Source organism: Acanthopagrus latus, chromosome 18 (assembly GCF_904848185.1).
Source record: "Acanthopagrus latus isolate v.2019 chromosome 18, fAcaLat1.1, whole genome shotgun sequence".
Taxonomy (NCBI): domain Eukaryota; kingdom Metazoa; phylum Chordata; class Actinopteri; order Spariformes; family Sparidae; genus Acanthopagrus; species Acanthopagrus latus.
In genome coordinates this window covers 16334254-16355820 of record NC_051056.1, presented here as the reverse complement: position 1 = coordinate 16355820, position 21567 = coordinate 16334254, and the positions used below count along the sequence as shown (strand labels likewise).

General features: G+C 43.7%; 2 protein-coding genes across 7 annotated transcripts; one reads left to right on the top strand and one right to left on the bottom strand.

Moving 5' to 3' along the window:
- Positions 1-1630: 1630 nt before the first annotated feature.
- On the bottom strand, positions 1631-16818 carry si:ch73-43g23.1 (serine/arginine repetitive matrix protein 2). Of its 4 annotated transcripts, none has more exons than XM_037076405.1 (3): positions 10982-14435; positions 6904-10438; positions 1631-6786 (listed from the first exon to the last, which is right to left on the bottom strand). In XM_037076405.1, the coding sequence occupies exons 2-3, from the start codon at positions 10357-10359 to the stop codon at positions 2149-2151; spliced, it is 8094 nt and encodes a 2697-aa protein (XP_036932300.1). In that variant the 5' UTR covers positions 10360-10438; positions 10982-14435; the 3' UTR covers positions 1631-2148. The 4 variants fall into 4 exon arrangements, with proteins under 4 accessions (XP_036932300.1, XP_036932298.1, XP_036932299.1 ...); XM_037076403.1 differs by having other exon boundaries at positions 1631-10438; positions 13930-14056; positions 14141-14435; XM_037076404.1 differs by lacking the exon at positions 10982-14435 and adding an exon at positions 15876-16818 and having other exon boundaries at positions 1631-10438.
- rmnd5b (required for meiotic nuclear division 5 homolog B) lies at positions 14727-21379 on the top strand. 3 transcript variants are annotated; one of them, XM_037076412.1, is made up of 10 exons: positions 14727-14870; positions 16829-17005; positions 17146-17288; positions 17367-17504; positions 17660-17760; positions 18060-18226; positions 18475-18640; positions 18832-18934; positions 19020-19174; positions 20409-21379. In XM_037076412.1, the coding sequence occupies exons 2-10, from the start codon at positions 16867-16869 to the stop codon at positions 20470-20472; spliced, it is 1176 nt and encodes a 391-aa protein (XP_036932307.1). In that variant the 5' UTR covers positions 14727-14870; positions 16829-16866; the 3' UTR covers positions 20473-21379. The 3 variants fall into 3 exon arrangements, with proteins under 3 accessions (XP_036932307.1, XP_036932306.1, XP_036932305.1); XM_037076411.1 differs by lacking the exon at positions 14727-14870 and adding an exon at positions 15022-15278; XM_037076410.1 differs by lacking the exon at positions 14727-14870 and adding an exon at positions 15027-15322.
- Positions 21380-21567: the final 188 nt, after the last annotated feature.

The following is a 21567-nucleotide window of genomic DNA, read 5'->3' as shown; positions in this document are numbered from 1 at the left end:
AGCCAAGTTTTAAGTGATGATAAGTAAGTTGTTCGGAATAAAATGTGCAATGTGCTTCCTGACAGTTTCTGGTGAGTTTCCTCTCTGCTTGTGCAGCCTGATTAGATGTCAATAGCTTATAAAAGTCAAATTCTAACTAATGGTGACTGTATTGTCGACTCAGAGAGATATAAAGGAGCACTTTGTGTGCCAGTGCGTCTGTCCATGACTGCGTCTGTGTGTATGATGTATCAATCAAAGGGAGGAAACCAGGTCATGAGGTGGACGTCTGCTCCATGTCAGAAACTGATATTAGTAACAACTGTCTGGCTGGAAAGACTTATTTTTTGAGGTCAGTCTTAGCTGAGAAAGGCCAACATGTTTGAGATTTAACTGATTTAACACATCTGTCCTGTACATGCACCTATGTAAGCACCTATGAGAAATGTTCTCCTCTCAGTATCTGATAATTTGATTTAAATAATTGTTCACAACCAGAGAAGGTAAAACTATCCAGCATTTCACATGAATCAAAGAATCAAAGAAAAGTCTGAAAGAATATATAAAATAAACAATGTGGAGGAATAACTTTTTTGTCTTCTTTTCCTAATAGTGCGGGTAAAGTAGGTTTCCAGTGCTGAAAATGACCCACCTACAGACACCACACATTTTGCCAGGTGCTGTCAGTGTAATATCCCCTCCAGATGTGAAGCAACATGTGTTCCTTTGGGCTTTGAGCTGCGTCTTTGAGATGAAACAAGTGTTTTGTTCAATCAGGCACGTGCACACACACAAACACAGACACACTAAAGCCACTCACAGCTACTGGTCAGACCTCTCATTAGTTTTACTGCTATCCACATCAAAGAAAGGGGAGACCAATTTTGTCCCTTTGGACTAACAAATTAGGGTCTGGTTTCAGTTAACAGGGTCAGGTTTTGATTAGGAAATCATTTAACTGTTTTACTATGACTGGGTCTTCTCACGGAAGGTTTGCAGATTTAGAAGTGCCTTCGGGATGAGACCCCCTGTGCCACTCTGGTGGTCTGTGGCACCCTCCAGTGGTCACAGTTGTACAGTGGCTGCAACAAATTTATATCAACCTACAGAGACATTGATTTATAGTGAATACTGAAAAAGTGCTGTCTGACAAAAATCCCGGTGAGCTTACTACCTGTGGTGAGTTCATTGGACGTAATGACTCCATATCAATACCAAAACCACTGTTGGATATATCAGTCAAATAAATTAGAGTTCATTTTTGCACGCTGTTAACTATAGCAGTGCCCTCTAGAGGCAGAGAGAAAGGAAAGGGAGCTGAGGAGTGCAGCTGGAATAAAGTAATTCTCTGCTTGTTATATTATGTAGCTATAACTTCCTCTTACACCTCTGCAATATAGTTGCAAATGGAAGTCAGATTGTTCAATGCATTGTTAAAACTAACATTGCTGCCTTTTTACTGTTGTTTATATGTTTAAACTCCTCAGCTAGTCTGTGCACATGCACTGCATTGTTTTTTCTTGAAAACAACATAACCTCTGTGCCAGCTCAAAGTAATATGATTGTATTGCTAAATAACTGTTGAGAGAGTGACCTACAGAAAGAATCTGTAGAAAATCGATGAAGGAGCAATACATATGTGACAAATTTTTATTGGCATTGTTGTTTCAGACATCATGTGCACAAACTCACTCATCCAATATTAGAGAACATAATAATAAAATAAATATGAGGTTCTTTTTAAAACAGTATTTTTCAAGTTTTTTGGAGATATTTGTTGTTAAAGTACACACATTAGTAAACATATTGATTTATAGTGCCTGTGCCTGTCCTGTTCGTTGTGGATTAACTGTATGTTATCTACCCTGCATCAAAAACAACAAACATTTTAATAGATTCATTTAGATCTAGGTAATACTCATAAGAATACAAAAACAAAAAAAAAGGCTTTTGTGTTTTCAACTTAACTCAAGAATCAAATATCTAGTTCTATTAAAGCAGCAGAACAAGCAGCAGCAACAGCAGCAAATAAACAACAACCAAAGAAATGCTGTCTTCAGTTGCATCGTGAAAACTCAAATAACATTACAGACTAACATTAGACATCCCTTTATACACTGTGTATTTAAAACCCAACAGGCTCCAGAAAGGCGGCCTCTATCCTCTATTTCAGGACCTTTTCCCCCCCGTTGGGGGTAGGTTGGGGGGATGTTTGTGGTAATAGTCGGGTGGGGTGGGATTGGGGCTTGCATTCATCCCTGTAGGGACATAATACATACTCTCCAGGTAGCTCTGGTCCAATGGTGGATGGTTTAGGGGTTCGGGCTTAGATGCCTGACCAGAGGGACTCCTGTAGCTGACACCAGGCCCGCTTGGGTGCATTGTTGGTGCTGCAGAGACCTCAGGATATCGTGGTGGTTGGGGCTGAGCCTGGGGATGGATTGGGGGAGGAGGAGCAGTGGCATAGGGCATGTACTGTGTAGCAGGGGCATACATGTTGGGGTTGTGGAGAGATGGGTAGGGAGCTGCTGAAGGAGGATACAGGCCCGAATGTGACATTGCCTGCTGCGGGATGAGCACCTCCACATATTGGCCAGTTTCTGGGTCAAACAACATTTTCCTCAGTGGCTGCACAGGCACTTCAATATAAAAATACTTTCCTGTCTCAGGATCTAAGAGCACTCTGCGAGGCGTCTGTCCATAGCTACTTTCTGAGTACAAACTGGAGCCGTCACCCCCATATTCAGAGCCATAGGAAGGCCCCAGGCTTTGAGGGCCACACAGGTACTGGGGATCCATAGGAGGAAGACCAGGAGAGTGGCTGTGGCCAGATTCACTGTAAGGAGCCCCAGCCATGCCTGGTGGCTGTTGCTGTGGGGATCTGTGGAGGGGGGGTCGTCGAGAGTCAATATGCTGAGGTGGCTGCAGGGGGCGGTCGGCAGGACAGGCCTGCATAAATGAGGGGTGGGGAGGGCAGGGAGGGGGCTGGTGGGGAGCGCAGGGAGGGGGCTGATGGAGAGGCTGGTACATGGCTGGTGGCTGACTTGGACCAAGAGGACTGGATTTGGGAGAGCCAGGCTGGTAGCTCATCTGCTGAGGGTCAGGCCTGCACTGGTGGGGACGGAGAGGCGGCTGAGCCACTGGGCAAGGTAGTGCCTGGCCTGGAGAGTGTGAAGGAGCAGGAGGGGTGAGGGTATGGGGGCTGCGGTGATGATGAGGAGGAGTGATACCAGGGTGGGAAGGGCAGCCAACTGCACAGGAGCAGGGAGGAGGGCGGGAAGAGGGTTGATAGCGATTTGATCTCCTAGGGGGCAGATCTGGGAGCATGAGGGGACTGAAGCTCTCTCTTTCATCATAGCTTGGGGGGTCATCTGAGGCATAAAAACGCAGATCATCTGTCCTCTGGGAACGCTCGCTGGAGAATGATCTGCGATATGGCTGCTGTGTGTATCCTGGCACTTGTGTTGTGGAAACAGCAACGGGTTGTTTTATATTGTTTGAAGTTACTGGCATAGCTTGTTCATGAGGGTATGCCATCCTGGGATGTTGTGGTTGGCTGTCTGGTTCTGCAACAGCTGGCATGCTTGACCGGTTGGGTCCAGCTGAGACTGGACCATGGGCTTGGTTTGCCACTGAGTCAGAAAATGTAACTGGAACTGATGTTATACTTGGGCCAGTGGCTGATGTTGGTGCTGTAGCTAAGGTTGTGGGCCTTTGCGTATGACTAGAGCTCTGAGGTAAGACCTCTGGCTGTGGCTGTTGAACTCTGTCATGAGATGGCTCTGTCTCTGATGGTGCTGTTGACTGGTTCGACAGATTGGAGATGGTAGTTGCTGTTGTCTTGCAAGGTGGAGGTTTGAGGCTGGATACTGCAGACACAGCTAGTTTTCTTGTGTAGTTTGATGTCGATGTTGAGTCATTTGAGATCTTTCTATAGATTGTCGGTGAGGACACTACAATTGTTTGAGGCCTCTCCTCACCTTGCTGTTTTACTGCTGACGGTCTCTGAGCTTCATTTGGCATTGCTGCTAAATCTGCAGGTTTAAATTTGCAGCTTGGTTTTGGAGGCACAATTGGCTTTTGAGAATTCTTAGCTATAGATTTAACTTCAATGGTTTGAGGCCTGTTGTTTCCTGTAGAGTTTGTGGGCACATCTTGTTTCTGTATTTCTTTAGACAGTGACTTAACCTCAATTGGCTGCGGTCTAAATCTCCTTATTGCAGGGGACCTTGGGGGGAAAGTTGGATCTAGTCTTTTTATTGTTTCAAAATCTCCTACTTCTTTCTGTTTGGTGGGAGGTGGTGTTTGCTCCAGTGTATTCCTTAGTGGAGAGGCACTTTTTTGCTTTACTGTGTCTTTTACAGGAAGCTTATTACTCACCCCCTCTTCTTCTCTGGTGGTCTTTGGAAGGGTGTCTTTGTTGTCAGACACTGCTGAGGGGCCAGATGTGGTGGATGAGGAGGAGAATGCCTGCTCTCTTTGAGATTCAATCCGACCTTCATCTGAAGGAATGGTGGTCTGAAGAGGGATCTCCAGGCAGTTCACATGTTTACGAGGAACTCCTTTACCTCCTGCTGCATTCTGGTTGTCACCTACGACTGCTCCAATGTCAGCCTGATAGCCTTTTTCCTTTAATAACATGGAAACTGAGTGACCACTGCTCCCTTGGGTACTGCCATGGGTAGCAGGCCCTGGTGAAGGTGAAGCAGCTGGAGCTTGGGGTGGAGCAGAAATAACTTCCTGGGTTGCACATGTCTTGGTCTTGCCAGATCCATCTCTTATTAACACTACAGCAGTGGACACCTCTCTTTCCTTACTGGGCAGTTTGGGAAGGCTTCCAAGCATAGGAGGTTTTCTGTCTGTTCTGACCACTACAGGTTTGTCCTCATTGTCTGGCACTTTATGCATTTCTGTCACAGTCTCTTGTGTTTCTGTTGCTTTATTTAGATCTTGTTGAAATGATTTGGCAGCTGTGTCCCCTGTTGTGTAATTCAGCAAGCACTGTGATTCTCTGCTTAACTCTGTTACATGCTTTGATGAAGCCTGAGGTTTGTCACTAAGGTTCTCTGAGTCTTTTGTGCTGGACAGCATCTTATTTTTGTCTTCTTTCCAGCAAACAGCTTTGTATTCTATTTGCATTGGCTGTGGACGAGATGGAGGATTTCCTTTGCTCTGAAGAGGTGGAGAACTAGTTAGCACTTTTGAGTCCTTTTCCTTCTCTTTTTGTACCTCTTTCTTCTCCACCCTGGACTCCTCCTCCCTCTCTTCCCTCCTCTCCCTTCTCTTTATGTCTTGCCTAATCTCCCTATCATCCTCTGCTATAACCTCTTCCCTCCTCTCCTCTTTTATTTCTTCCCTCCTTTCCTCATTTAGAGTTTCCATCCTTTCCTCATTGATATTTGATGACTTTACAGCACTTGTTGCCTTGAAGGACAGATTATATGTATTTTTTACAAGTCGCCTCACGTCCCTAACTTTGTGAATGGGGACCTTGACTTGATTGTTAACATTTTCTTCCTCTTCCTCTGTTTTCTCACCTACACCGATCTCTTCCCTTTCTTCACTTTCTCTGTAAGGCAAGTCTGGCGATGAAGCCAAAGGTTTGTCTTCTGCCTCAGGTGTGAGACACACATTTAGAGAGGCTTTCTTTTTCTCCACAGCTTTGAGTGTAATCTCCTGTGTTTTTGATGTGTAGGCACCCTTGTCACTATGTTTCAGTTGTTTATGGTCCTCTGTGTTTTCACATTCCTGGTCTCTATTTGTCGCCCTGGCCTGCATGCTGCTGGCTCCGGTGGCAGAAGGCGCTCCTGTGTTCCGAGCAGTGGCATTTGCTGAGTCACCAACCTCCCATGTGTTAATGTCATCTGCTCGTTGTACTTCACTTCTTGACTGTTTACTATCCAATGGCAATTTCAATTCTGATCTCATCTCAGATCTTGATGAAGATGCACTCCTGCTTTGAGAATCAGCCTCTTCACTCTCAGTCTGTGAAAAACTAACACTTCTACTGCTGCTTGATGAACTTGGCCTGTTACTGGATCTCAGGCCAAAACTTTTTGGTGGCTTGGCTTCATCCTTTGTACTTGGTTCTCCTCTCATAGAAACACCTTCAGATGAAAGACTATAATCTGACTGCAGACTGGAACTTAGATTACATGTATCAGGTTTTGGGGACTCTGTAAGTGGTGCCACTGCATTCTCTGTTTGCAGGCTGTTTTCCTCAAAAACAGGGCTCACTTCTTCTCTGGCTTGCTCATCAGGTTGTTCATCCACACTTTGCATCTTCTTGGACAACACACTCTTGATTAGACAAGTAGCCATCTTGGTTTTAGTGCATGTTTCATCCAAAGAAGCAGATTTCTGGAGTTTGGAATTTCTTTCATGTTGCTGATTGGGCTCAGGGCTGCGCTCACATGTGTAGCATTCTTGCAATGCTGCTGGTGTACTGTGTTGTCTCACATATGTCTCTCTCGAGTGACCCTCAAGAGAGGGGCTTTCCATCATCACTGGTAACCCAGGACTACTATTTTCACTGCTCTCATCCTGTTTCCCGTCAGCATGATCCTTTCTCTTTAGCAGGATCTGTCTCTTTGGCACTCCTCTTCTCACCTTCCTGGAGTCCTCTCTCTCCAAGGCCACGTCTACACACTCAAAGCTGCCTAGCTCGTAGCGCCTTGATGGATCTAGGCCATCTGAGTAGCATACAGGTGGTTGCTGGAAGGAAAGTTCATCATTGTCCAGCTTTGGAGCAGACCCCTTGAAGTCAGCATAGGCTAGCCAGGCGGCGTTGACCCCGGCTGGGCTCTCCTGGGTAGATGGTTGAGAGATGTTGGTAGATGAACGGTGGCTTGAGTTATACATATCAAGGTAATCTACTTCAGGGCTCGATAGGCTACTGAAAGCCAAGTCTGTGAACCACTTCACCTCATTGTCTGCCTCATCAAGCTCACTTCCCATGCTGGAGCTGGAACTCTGGCAGGACCTGTTTACAGCCACACGTCCAGGAGCACTGTTCTTGTTCTGGGGTACAGGAGGTTGAAGCCGTCTGCCAGAACCACCACCCCTGGTGTCTTGTTGGGAAGCAAATCTGAGCAGACTCTGTTGTTGCTGTAGCTGTCTGGTCGCAAGCAAGCTCTCTGAACAGGAATGCACTGTTGGCAGTCCCTGACGGGTCTCTCTGCTTGTGGGAGCTGCTCTGCGACACACAGGCCCTTTTCTATTCCTGGCATTGAATGACAGCTCAACCTGTTCCCCTCTGTAACTGGCGTCCCCCTGCCACCCCTTCCCCTTTTCAGGAAGCTGCTCCTCCCTCTTTCTCTCTCTCTCCATCTCTCTATCCATTCGCCTCTCCCTACCTACCACCCTTTCCTCCTCCAGCTGCATTTCCCTCTCCATCTCCAATTGCGTTCCTAGCCTGACCCATTGGGCCTGGCTATTATTGTCAACAGGGGCGACATTGGGGCTTTCCCTGTTTGTCACTGCTTTCTTTAAATTACCACTTGGTGACGATGCTACAACTTGAGTAGGGCTATGGCCTCTGTTCTGCCAGTGCCTGTATGGCTTCTCAGGTGCTAAGATGTGGACAGGTGTAAATCTGGTGAGTGGCGGAGAGGGAGTCCGCCTTCTGTTTGCATGGTGGGCCATGTCCTCTGTAAATCTCTCTCTGTTTTCACGTCTAACGCTATTCGACAGCTGTCTACTAGTGTGCTCACGTGTACAAGTGGATTTCAATGAGCTGCTGCTTTCAGAAGCCTGGGAGGAGTTAGTGAATTGAGGCTGTGGGTTTTCTGGTCTCTGCACAGGTGATTTGGATGAGGCCCTCTGGACAAGGGAAATGCTTGGACTTGTGTCCTCGGAAACTAAAGGATTAGGTGAAGGAGATTTGAGTTCAATTGTGGAATTATTATTATTATTATCAATGTGTTCTTTCTGATAAAAGGTGGGGCTAATGGCTTGTTTTTCTTCAGGGAAAGACACTACGCTTGAGTTATCCTGAAGGTTTGCTTCCTTTGGTGGTGCTTCTCGCTCTGTGCTTTGTTGTTTTAATGAACTGTCTACACTTTCCTCAGTTAAGAAAGGTGAAATAGATAAAGGTGAATCTACCGCTACCACTGGTGACCTGCTATTGATTTCTGCTTCAACTGATTTGTCTCCCCTGTCTAATTCAAATGAGAGTGACACACACTCTTCTGCCAAATGTGTGTCTGTAATATCACCTGAATCCCCCACAACTTCTGGTGTATTTCGAAGAGGAGGAGTAGGCTGTATATACTGAAGACTGTACTCTGGGCAAAGGTTTAGTGGTAAATACTGAGGAGACCTTGGCTCAGGAGATGGGGCAACAGGTGATGGCTCCTTACTTCTGTATTGAGGTGAGGGACTTCGATATTTGTCGGATAATGGGGATTGATATCTTGGCTCAACGGATGGAGTGTGATGCTTTGGCTGAGGTGAAGGTGTTCCGTACCTGGATTGATGTGACACAGTTATTTCAGGCTGCAGGATGGAGGTCGGGATGACTAATATATGGGGTGAATCTCGTGGTGTACCAGTGGAGCAGCTCTGTATACTGTCCTTTCTTGGGGTAGGGCTTCTTGCATCAGGGGACACAAGTGGCCCCTCAGGCTCCGAAGAGGAGAGATGAGAGAGCTCAGGAAATGGGGGACTGTCCCTGTCCTCTGGCTGAACAACAGAGTAAGAAATCCCTGTGATATGAGGGGATGAAGTGAGGCTTCTTGATGTGGCCGAGTCAAAGCAAGGCTCTAAGAGAGGAGAGGGTGACTCAACTTCAGAAGGCCCCTCCCTCCTGCTGATCTCAGGTGAGGATGCTGTAATCCTGATTTCAGGTGAGGGAGCGGTATATCTGTGCTGAATGAGAGAACAGTCACTTGTAACTTCAGGTGATGGAGATAAACTATAACTTGCCACAGGTGAAGACACTTTGATCCCAGCTTCAGGTGAACTATGTCCTTTTTTATGCAAGGGGCCAGGAGAGGGAGTTCTTGTCCCGGCTGTAACTGGAGAAGCAGCACTGAGTAGGCCTGGTGAGGGAGCTGTGTGACTTAATTCAGATAACACACTGCTACTGTCCAGCTCAGGAGATGTTGCTATTGAAACAACAGGTGATGGAGGTGTGTATCGTGGGGCAGGTGTAGACACAGCACTGACAGTTTCAAACGATAACCTTGCACCCTCACTCTCCGGAGTAGTTGTGGTGTCTCTTTCTACAGTGGGCAGATCTAAAATCAGCTCAGGGGTACAGGTAGAGTCTTGTATATCAGGTGTGGAGCCTCTGCTAAAGAGATCAGGAAGGGAGACCCTCCCTCTGAGCTCTGGAAAAGGAGATGATGCTTGAGTATCAGAGGAGTAGGGCCTTTTCTTTAGCTCAGGGGTGACCAGTGTTTCTCTTGACTGAGATGATAACTCTGTACTGCTGGATGAAGGTAAGGGAGATGAAAGGATGGCTCTAGATTGTGTAAAATCTGAAGAAAAATCTTTGGATGTTGGCTGAGGTGAAGGACTGTTCCTTGGCACAGGTGAGATTTGTTCTACCCTGGACTCAGGTAACAATCGGATGTTCACTGATTCAGAAGAGGACGAGCTGACACAGTTTACAGGGGAGGGACCTGGAGTTAAAGACTGATGTGAGGGGCTATTGTGTCTACTTATGAAAGTAGGAGTGATTCTCCTTTGATCAGCTTCTGAATGTCCTTGTCTAGTGTTAGGTGGTGATGGGGAATATCTTTTGTCAGCTGAGGCAGAAGATAAGGATGACACTGTTCTCTCCGGAGTCAGGGTAAAGGGGCTTTTATTTGCAGGAGAGGGGGTCCTTTGACGAGTTTTGAAGACTTCAGATGATGGGCTAGCTGTACTAAGGTGAGGTACAGGCGATCTGCTATTTGGTTCTAAATTTGGGTGACCGTCTTTAGGCACATCTGGATTCCCTGAGCTCAGTTCCTCACCCCCTGGCTGCCTCCTCTCTGAAGACCTGCTCTGCAGTGGGGGGCTGTAAAGCCTTTCTCTTGAATCTTCAAATCCCTCCTCTCCTTCACTGGAGCCCGGTGCAGTGTGGTAAGAGCCGGATGAGTCGTTTGGGTCATCTACAAGGGGTGATGCAGCAGCTGTCCCGTCCACCTCCCTTTGGGAAGGGACAAAAGTCCCTACAGCAGGGCTGCGGGACAGCGCTGGTGACTCACAGTCGTCTCCAAAAATATCACACAGACAGGTAGTCTCAGAAATTGCACTGCGCTGACTAGGGACGTTGATGATGTCAAAGATTTCAACGTGATTTGGGGTGCCGTCACGATGGCACAGGGAAAATGTGCGGGGCGCACTGCGCAGAAAGGAGTAGCTGTCCCCCTGGAGAGTCCAGCTGTCCATCGCTCGTCCACAAGCTCCAAATTCTCACTGTGGCCACTCCAGTCTGCTCCTCTAGTCGGCTCTGGGCTCTGTTCCTGGACTGGAAATGACATATGGTCACCTGGAGGGTGTGCAGCTCATTCATTTATATCACCAGTAACACTGATGAATATCACTCTGCAAAGCTTATTAATAGCAAACATAGAATATTGAGCATTGTCCATTCCTCCTGTTTTGTTAGCTTACCAACAGCAAATTTAGCTTTTAGCCCTTAATGTTCTGAGAATACTGTACACAGATAAATCTCCAAAAGGGGTTGGGATCATAAATATACCTCTGTCACTGTGCCTGAAAAAGCAGCAGCAAGCAACTTGAAATCCACACAAGACAATTTACTAATATTCACTTTAAGCTTACTTATTTCACTTTAAGTATTCAGTGGACACAAAGAATTTAGTGTATCTCTACATGCGCGTAAAAAAATGAAATTTCAGTTTTAATGGAAAGTGAGAATATTAACATTAACTTTGCCATATACATGCCCTTTATCTAAACTTTCTACATTGCCTTGATGTAGGACAGTCTAGAGAAAAAGAGCCTGCTCCATGTGCAAAGAGAGAGAGACAATGAATTGATACTGTACCTTTGGCCAATGATGAGGCTTTCCCAAGGGCACTGAGTTCCTCAGTGTTGCAATATCTGCCCCCCACCCAGCGAACTGTCGCTCAAAACCAAACCGAATCCAGGACTGAGCCGCTCCGCACAGCTCAGTCTGGCAGTGCCACACTGACAAGACAACTTCAGAATGCAAAAGACACTGCCATGCCCCAGACTTGAACAAAAAAAGCAAAGAGGGGCATATTGCTCAGACCTGTTACATCCTCTAATGCTCCCATCTCTATTACTGCCCCTCCCTTCTGAGCTGGCTTCTGGGAAACTGCTTACTGAGCCTAACCTGAATCTTTTTTTCTTCTCCAGGCTGGGGTTTGGTTGGACATTGGCTTTCCTGTGTAAGCTGGGCTAGGGTGTAGCGCAGGGGGCGGGTGAGTTTATAGTTAGCAGCAGGTGCTGATCCGGCCAGGATGGATGAGTGCGCCTGGAATCTGACACTTACAGCCAGCTCAGTCACAGGGCTCCTCTATATATAGACCCATACTATCAGGGCCAGATAGCCTTAGCCTTAGCTATTTGCCTGTGTGGGAAAGAAAGGAATAATAGAGAGCTTGAAGTGAGCCAAACCATTGCCCCCTTACTGCTAGATGGGTAAGATGGTAGATAGTAATACTCACCATTAAGGGTGAATTAATGTATGCTTGTGTGCGAGTATGTGTAGGCCAGAATGCTAAGTGTTGCTGAGGTACAACAGGTCAAAGGTGGACACAGACCACCCAACTCCGACAGGTCACATGCAAAACTCCTGTGCACTGCGTCCTAGTTAGCAACGCTTGCACGACATTGGCAAGGTGCGTTCATATGTTCTAAGTCACATTTTTTTTCTTAATGTCAGGATATTTCATGTCTCAGGACCACAGCCGATGGAAATGATCAGTTTCAAATTTGTGCTGAAGCTTGGCCACACATACGGCCACACATGACAAACCTTTGATCAAAACTGTAAAAAAACAAAAGGGATCATGTCATCACACTGTACTATTGCTGCTACAATCTCAGCACCCTCTAAACCACATTAAGGCTGTCTGGGCATGTTTGATGGCAGTGAGTTTGATAAGCTCTCTGTCCCTAACCTAATACCTCATGGGATTACCATTCATTCTCAGCTATTAAGTCATTCAGGGCAAGCTAATGGAAAAATCTGTGATTGCAGCCCTGACAGAGCGTTGCATAATGCTGGGAGGGTATATTATATTTGTCGCATCAAAGGGTTGAGAGATGGCTTTCAACAATCTGTTATATGTATGGTGTCATACATATGTAATTTGGCCCCTTTTTCTGACTGAAGTGCCATACATTTTTAGTGTTGCAGGCCAAAATGGGAACTGTATCCTTGACCTTGCGCAATATGGCTATACACAGAGCTATAAACAGACAGATATCTTTTATTGCACCATTAATTCTGCATAAACTAATTATTGTTTATAGAGTAATGATTATAGACTCCAGATCTCCTTTCAAAGCTATCCTGTAAATGATTTCATATTTCACTGGAAGCTCTAATGGCATGACAAACATGAAGCATCATCCCTCTAATTTTCAGCAGACTCTAAGGAGAGGATGTATAATACAACCCTAACTCATACAGTATACTGTACATACACTATCTCATTATCAGTTATAAATAAACACATTTGAAATATGGTGAGTTTTCATTTTATTTATAAGTTTTAAAGGTTGTAAAAGACAACAGGCATGCATGTGTAAATGCCTGTGTGTGTGCTGGATGTGAGATAGGGTTTAGTTAGTGTACAGAAGTGCTGATAAATTTGAACCTCTGTGGTTATGGCAGCACAGTAGTCTGGAGGAGGACTCAGGGGGAAAGAATGCTGAGCACCTCAGCAATGGGGAGCTTTAGCCTACATCATTGATAGATTAGTCACACGAGCCTGCTTAAGTCTAAAGACCTCACCCACCCTCACTCTCAGTCATGCAACACACAAAAAATATGTTGTGTGGGTATCTATATGTGGACAAATGCATGATAAACTTCCAAAACAGGGGGCGCGGCGGAGTGCTTGATGTTCAGTCTCCACTTGTTGAGCAAATGTCAAATGCAGTCGGCCACAGCACCTTAGGTGTGAGGATAAATAAACATGACTTACTTTTTAAAATTAACTATAGCTACTTTTCCTGTCTGCGCTCTATCCATGGGATATGATGATAAACGGGCATCAAGTCTCATCATCGTTATTCAAGTGAGAGTAAACAGTCAGAATATAAACATAGGATCACATTTCAAATCTGTCTACTTCGAACTGACCTAGTTGCTCTTTAAGAATGTGATTACTGTGCATGGCCGAGTTCTATACAGGCCGCATTTCTAATATTAGTTTAGTTTATTATAATAGTTTACTTTTTTGGTAATCACCGACTGACAATTTTGAAGTACTCGCACTCGACCTGAATATTGCTACTATACAATACAATATACAATATTTTACTCCATTACATTTCACAGGGAGCACAAGCTGGTTACTTTTCACATTAACTTTACTTACAAAACATATAACTGTCTTTAAAAATACATGACGCATTGCAAACTACACTTAACAAACTCAACACAATTTACAATTGACAAAATAATAATCAAATCAGAAAAATGAACTAGTAATGGTGGAGTGCTGAAGATTGAGTTCTGAAGCTTCACAGCCCGTGGTTAGAAGCTGTTCCATTGTCAGCTGGTACAGCTGTGGATACTTCAGTTTTGTCTCTGCTCTGTTTGTTTCTGGTATTCTCTTTTCAAATAGGGCAGCAGGTGTTGTACATTGAGTGAAGACTCCTAATAATTTGCAAATAGCTGTGAAAATGTATTTAAAATTCAATGTACTGCATGTGTTGTTGCACACTGTGAACCAAGGATACACTGATTCAAACCATGTGGAACAAACAGGGCTTTCCCAAAATAACCACACTAACCTCTGTGCAGACAAAACCCATCATTTGCAGTTCAGGTAGGAGATGGCAGCATCCTGGACATGCAGTCCCACAGGCTACAGCCACGTGGCCAATAGCTCTGTTCTCCCTCCACACCATTCAAACAAGCCTAGAGCATAATATTTATGACTATACCTACATGTCATACATCTGTTACTTTATCGCCTTCACTAAAGTGCTTAACAACACTGACCTGTTGGTGAATTTGGTGGAATATTAAAAAAAACAAACCAAACGAAAAACAAAAAACCCACATTTGGTTCATCTGATAAACCTTGAGACTATAATGACGAAATGCTTTGGCTTTTTAGCTCAGGATACAATAAGTTACACTTCAACAATCAAATCAAGCTAACTCATGAGCCCATCCAAACAGGATAAGGAGCTCTGTTTTGTTTACACCTGTACGTCATCACGCTCTGACGTTCGGAGCCAAACGTTCCACCGTTGCCACGGTGCACGTGGAAAAACACATTTTCAGCATTTTATTAAATTAGGCCCCGTTCTGTTTCCATGACAGTTACTGACGCGCATGTGAGCCCCAGTGAGCAATCAACAATGCATTTCCTCATATTTGCAGACTATATTTCCTTTGTGTGTTTTCTTTCGTTTTGCAAAATGTAAGATTATGCCATGTTGCTGATTCTCACCGTGTTCTCTCCTGCAGTGCATCACATCGCTTTTGTTTTGGTGTGGTTTTATTTTGGTGCACACCTACTCGGTTTTTTTTTGTTTTGTTTTGTTTTGTTTTGTTTTGTTTTTCTTTAGATCTCACATGCTTGTAACAGCGCAGAGCTGTGCAAGCCCTCATCTCCAGCAATTGGATCTGTCGATTAACTCAGTGGATCCTTGACTCTAAAGCCATCCACATGATGACAGACAATGCTGATTTATGTTGTTTCCCCCAAAACACAAAAGACAAGGTGCATAATCTCTAAATTATGAAAGCTTAGCTCTCTTTTTAATGTTTTGTGAAGCCCTCTTTTTGTGGATCTATTTTACCGATGGTTCGGTTCTTCTTTTATCTAAGCCTAAATAGAATAGTTAAAAATAGCTACACCTTGATTAACTTTAACAATAAAATGTTGTTCATATGCATCATATGCAAAATGGCAATGATCAGTATCCTAACTGTGCCACCATTTAATAGATGAACTGCGACAATTTAGAAACACTCTTTTGCAAGAGGGAAATCTGATTCGAATGAGATTCCCGAGACTGTTCTTCAATGTCACAGAGAAGCCGACTTTTATTGTGAAGTGTCCAGTTAACGCAGAATGCGACACAGGAAGCTCCGCATTACGACTGCTGGTGAAGTGTTGCCATAACAGGCAAGTGGCTAACGCTAATGTCGGCTAACTAATTAGCAGGAGAGGTGAGTAGCGTTTATTTAAACATATCTTAAAATCCAGTCAGGCGGCGGTAGATGTTTTAAATGTCGGAGTAAAACAGAGCGATGAAGACAGGCAGGTTGTCAGTCTCCTCTGGAATCATCTGGGCCTTGTCAGTCAGCAGCTGGCTAACGTCTGCTAGCTAAGTAGCGACTAGCAGTGGCGAGCTTTTGTAGCTAGCCAGCCACTATGAAACCGTTTGTTTATGTTAGCTGTGAGACAGCTTAATTTTCTACGTGACTGCATCCAGGCAAAATAAATGGGAATTGCTTTGACTACACTTGACTTGTATCATTATAGTTGCGTAAAAATGAACTCGAAACGTGGTATTTCAATAATAAAAGAGAAATGGAGCTTGCGTTAATGTTGGTTAGCTCTGTGACGGCAGCTGCTAGCTGTTAGGTGGACATTTTCTGTATTCGTTAGGGCAAAGCTGCACTCATCAGTGATGTGATGTTTTTCCCACACGACATAATAGAATATGAATGCAAATTAGCTGCAAAAAGAAAAGCAACATTTAGCATTTGCTTTCGTCACCTGCTGATGGAATTGTACTGTAGTCTGGTTGAGTCTCCAGAGCCATTTAACGTTAGTAAACACCAGGCCGCAGAGTACACTGTGTGCCTGGCCTGCGTTTAGTATAGTTGAGGCCTGGCTAGTTAGCAGTGCTACAACAGGCCAAACTTTTAACAAACAGGGCAGTACTAGGTGGGTTCGTTTTTCCTCTCTCGATCAAAAATGAGGCCTGCCAGCTGTCAGAGGTCTTTGAGACCATTGTTCCTCAGCGATTGGCCTGTGATGTTCAAGGGGCAGCAGTGTGACAATCATGGGGCCATTGTTGTTGTGACATGTAAACAATAGTGATCTATTTAACACATGCACAGTGTTAATTCTAGGAGTGTTGAATCCACTGCAACTAACAACAAAAAGAGCTGCAAATGAAAATGTTCACTGAAAAGAAGTAACAAATACATTCTACGTACATAATTGAACCTAAAAATGTTTTGCTGATTGGGAAAAAGGTTTGTTTTACTTTGTATTTAAGTGAGGGAAAAGCAGAGTTTAAATGATCAGTTGATCAAGTGCAAATTGATCTCCAACTATTTAAAAATGGTTTGTTATTTAAATTTAAAGTAGCGTAACTCTCATCACCTCATTCCAGTTCCCCAAATGTACAGACTTGCTGCTTTTTTTTGTCTTGTATCATTTTATTGGTCAAAAAATGTACCCATTAAGCCTTCGGCTTTAGGAAAATATATTTTCCACCCCTACCTAACATTTAGAATGAAAGTGGGATTCACAATGAAAATAACTGTTTGTTGCTGATCTAAAAAATAAAAATGAAGCCGGCCATATATTGCTGTCAAACTCGTATATCAATGTCGGTTTCAAAGATCAAATCTCATTTGAGTTGTATTAATAGCTCACTGACTTTAACCTGTGTTTTTTTCTCTTCTTCTGTTCTTTTTTCCCCCCTTCACTTAATCTAGGTGTTTTTGTTGTGTGTGTGAGTGTTCCAGTCTGAATCATGGAACAGTGTGCTTGTGTTGAGCGGGAGCTGGAGAAAGTGCTCCATCGCTTTGTAATGTACGGCCACCAGTCTGAGGAGAGGCTAGATGAGCTCCTGCGCAGTGTCTGTGAGATACGAGGACAACTAGTTGCCTTTGGTAAGAAAGCACCATGGAGATGTAATATTTAACTTTTTTTTTCTTTCTTAATTTCTTGTTATGTTTCATATAGGCCATATCATGACTCTATTTTTGTAGCCATGCACTGTTGAAGACTCTTCCATTTTCTCCCCTTACAGGAGTACAAGATGCAGACTTATCAGTCCTATCTCAGACCATGGCACAGTGTTGTAAGAATATCAAAGAAACAGTGCAGATGCTGGCCTCCCGACATAAGGACATCCATGGCAGTGTGTCAAAAGTGGGCAAAGCCATTGACAGGGTAAGGTCAGGCAGCAACTTTGTTTAACTTTTTAACATGTGGCATCATATACTTCACCTTTGATTTGTTTCTCTGCAGAATTTTGATGCAGAGATCAGTGCTGTGGTGGCAGAGACGGTGTGGGACACCCCAGAAAGACAGAAATACCTGAGTGAGACAATTGTGGAGCACCTGTACAGACAAGGGATGCTCAGTGTAGCAGAGGATCTGTGTCAGGTGAGTAACTCTGATTGGTAAAACTGTTTCTGCTGTCAACCTGGTTTGAATGGCTTAAAGGTGATTCCTTTCAGAAAAGTGTCATTGGAACATTATTGGGCTCTATGGGGAACAAGAAATTCTAATAATTCAAAAATGCCCTGTCTGTTTTCTAGGAGTCTGGTGTAGTTATAGATATGAGTATGAAGCAGCCGTTCCTGGAGCTGAACAGAATCCTCGAAGCTTTGAGGATGCAGGACCTCCGGCCAGCACTAGAGTATGTGTTCTTTGTTTTTTTTTAACCATTATCTGTGTCCCAACACTCATCTCTATGAAGAGAATACAATATCTTGATTATTTTCACTCATGGGAAGAGTTGGAGATGGACATTTTACCTGCTTTAGGTCAAAATGCACTAGAAATGTAAAAGGAAAATACATTCTGTGGTTTAGTTGTTTAAAAAAAAATGTATAAGCTACTTTTTCCAAGTATGCATGAAACTCCCTCGAGGATGTGCTTGCTATATTGAAAATGTCGACAGAGCTGACTTACTTACTTATAACTGTTTCTTCTAAGGTGGGCTGTAACGAATCGGCAGCGCCTTTTGGACCTGAACAGCAGTCTAGAATTCAAGTTGCACCGCTTGTACTTCATCAGCCTGCTCAGTGGGGGAATCGGCAACCAAATGGAGGCCCTGCAGTATGCCAGGCACTTCCAGCCCTTCGCCTCTCAGCACCAGAGAGGTACAGTGTAGATACAGTAGCATCATTCCGACATTCTTGAGGCTTGACTTGAGTTGTGATTCCCTTTTGTTTTTTCTTAAACTTGATAGATTCTGAGGCTCTGACTCATTGCCCTACAACATCTCAGAATTTGTATAAATGGAACTAAGAAGGAATAAAGTGTTCATAAAACAAATGTTTGTTTATTTGAGATCAACCTCAAAATACTCTAGCGGTGTTATTTCACACATGTAATTTTGTCCCTGCAGATATTCAGATCCTGATGGGCAGTCTTGTGTACCTGCGTCACGGCATTGAGAACTCTCCATACCGCAGTCTGCTGGAGACAAATCAGTGGGCCGAGATCTGTAACATCTTCACCAGGGATGCCTGTGCTTTACTGGGCCTCTCTGTAGAATCACCACTCAGTGTTAGGTTAGTAAAGCTTGAACAACAAGCTACACCTCATGTCTGTTTTACTTTTAAAAAAAAAAATCTATGCATTTGTACTGAAATTGTGACTTAAGTAACTGGTGCCAGACTTTTATTTATCAGATCAAGTTTAAACAATGACATTTCATTATCATCACCGTGTTGTATTATAATACCCTTTGGGCTCTGTGCAGTTTTGCTTCAGGCTGTATGGCCCTGCCGGTGTTGATGAACATCAAACAGGTGATCGAGCAGAGGCAATGCAGCGGAGTCTGGACGCACAAGGATGAGCTGCCTGTATGTCCTTCTGAATTTGCACCTAATTCTCCTTTTCACTCTTTTACCACCATTTGGTCGATTCACGTCATGCCTGTCCTTGCAGATTGAAATCGACCTTGGGAAGAAGTGCTGGTACCACTCTGTGTTCGCCTGCCCAATACTCAGGCAGCAGACGTCAGAGAGCAACCCACCCATGAAGCTCATCTGTGGCCACGTCATCTCTAGAGATGCCCTCAACAAACTGACTAACGCTGGGAAGTAAGTCAGCAATACAGCCTATTTTGTTGATATGTCCATGGTAGGATGAGTATTTGTGAGTAAAGATGTTTAAAAATGTTTATATTTTCTTATGTTAATCAAAACATTCAATTCATACATTCTCATTCGTGGTTAATTAGTGTCTTATATTTTTATTATGTCAGTTGGATGTAAATGTAACCAGCAAGACAGCTGCCAAAGATGAGACCTGCAGTTTATTTGAAAATTGTACCTAGAGGATGGATACCAAACATGGACATTTTTCTTGGAATTAATACATGTTCGGCCAGATGACTTGTCATAACATGGATTTCAGTTTCCAGGAAGGAAAACTTTTCAAAATAGTTCCTGCTGCCAAGTGAATCATCACATTGATAACACAGCTTTTGCAAAAACAATGCAAGCTTGTTTGTAGTCTGCCGTACAGTATGTCTGCACAGTCTGTATAAATGGAAACTAGTGGTTTTCTATAAGTAAAGAAATTATGAAATATAAGTCTATTTTTAAAAAATGACCTTATTACAGTAAAAGAAATACTCAGTTATTGTCCTTTCAAACATGGTAAAAATAATATCTTCCTATTATAGAAACAATTCCTAAACTTGTGAGTGTGTCCCATCTTATCTCAGACCTCATATCTTACCTACAGCCTCAAAATCATGTTAGTGGTACAGTAACCCAGAGACTCCACAGTATCTCTGTAGCAAAGGCTCATTAATTCTCCGCATTTGTTTGTTCACACAGAACCAAGCGGCTCTGGCGTAAAACGCACCAGTGTGTCAATTCACACAGCACGTGGGTGCTGCGGATCCAAGAGGCGTGACAGTACACACGATGACTCGGAAATCTGTGTGTTTTTTGTGTTTGTGTTAATTTAAACATGTACCTGCTGACGGCTTCTAACCATATGGATGCAGTTATTATGCGTTGTGATTGAGATTCTGACCCACCTGTTGGTAGTTAGCACCTACATTAGGTCTGAAAAATTGTTACAGAGCTGGGATTTGTATGTACGGCAGTTGTGTTGCGCTCAGAAACTGTGGGGGGCGCCAAATCTCACAATATGCCAATTTCTTGATAATGTTGCTTTATAGTCTGTCAGATCGGAGCTGGGAAGTCTTTAACTATGAATCATGTGCACTTCATATAGCTGGGGTGTCGTTACAATCAGCCAAATACAAGTGATATATTAGCAAAGTGCACACTAACATCCTGTTTCTGTCTCATCCCTCAGGTTGAAATGTCCGTACTGCCCCATGGAGCAGAATCCGTCACATGCCAAGCAGATCTATTTTTGATACCGCACACTCTCCTCATGAGTAAGGATGAAGTTCCCTGGAGCTCTTTGCGTTTCCAGGACCATTTTGCTCCGGCCCTTTTTCCTCTGTCCCTGGCCTCTTGGCATTAAGGTTTTATCCCAGTGCTCCTCTGGACAGCCTTGGCCATCCTGCAACCCACCATGGACCCTCCAACTTTTGCCTAGTATACAGAGTCCAGCGAGGATGGTCCTACTACAACCTGCGGTAGATTGAGGAGTCTGTCAGTAAATGAGAACATCCTCACGAAGAAGCACCTCTGAAAAAGGATCATTCATTGAAAACTCATTTGCAAATGCCTGCAGAGTTATAGGCTTATCTTTTTAAAGTATGTAATACTTTATAGTGTTTTGTTTTCTTGGCTTTATCGACTGTTTGAGTTGGACGACTGCTTCTTTTTTTTCTTTTTCCCTTTTTTTGTGACAGAAGCAGCTGAATGATTATGAATGTGTGAGCGTGGGTAAATGGTATATAGATAGACACTTTCTGATTTCAGGATTGGTAATAAACTTCTATTATACATGAGGAAAAACCACAGAGTAACAAACTGTGTTAAAGGTTTATTATTCACTGGTGAAGGGAACTGTGGAGGTCTATCTCACATTGAACTCTAGACTGCGACCCCATTTCTCCTCCATAATGTAATTAAGGCCTTGCGTAGCTTGAAAGTCACTGTCGGCTGATGTGTGCGTTTGATCAGTAGAACAATTAACTCATCAACTGGTGGGTGGAACAGCTTTTTTGTTTTATTATTTTTTTTCTTTTCTTTTGTGACTTACTGCACCAGCAAGATTTTCCTCATTGTAGAAGCCATTTGTCTTGTTCTATGTATGTATTTAACAAACAATGACAAAAAGGAAACAAAAAATATATACTACTGTGAAATGTGCTTTGTTTCTATTTTTCATTGCAACGCCACGATCGCTCGTGTAAGATAGTAAATTAAACTGAACAGCAAAATGCATAATCGACACTACTGCTGCGTAACTCTCTGGACTAACGACTAGACAGTGCAGTTGTGCCATTGCCTCACTCTTGCTCCACCCCCCACCCCACCTCCCGCATTGTGTATCCAAA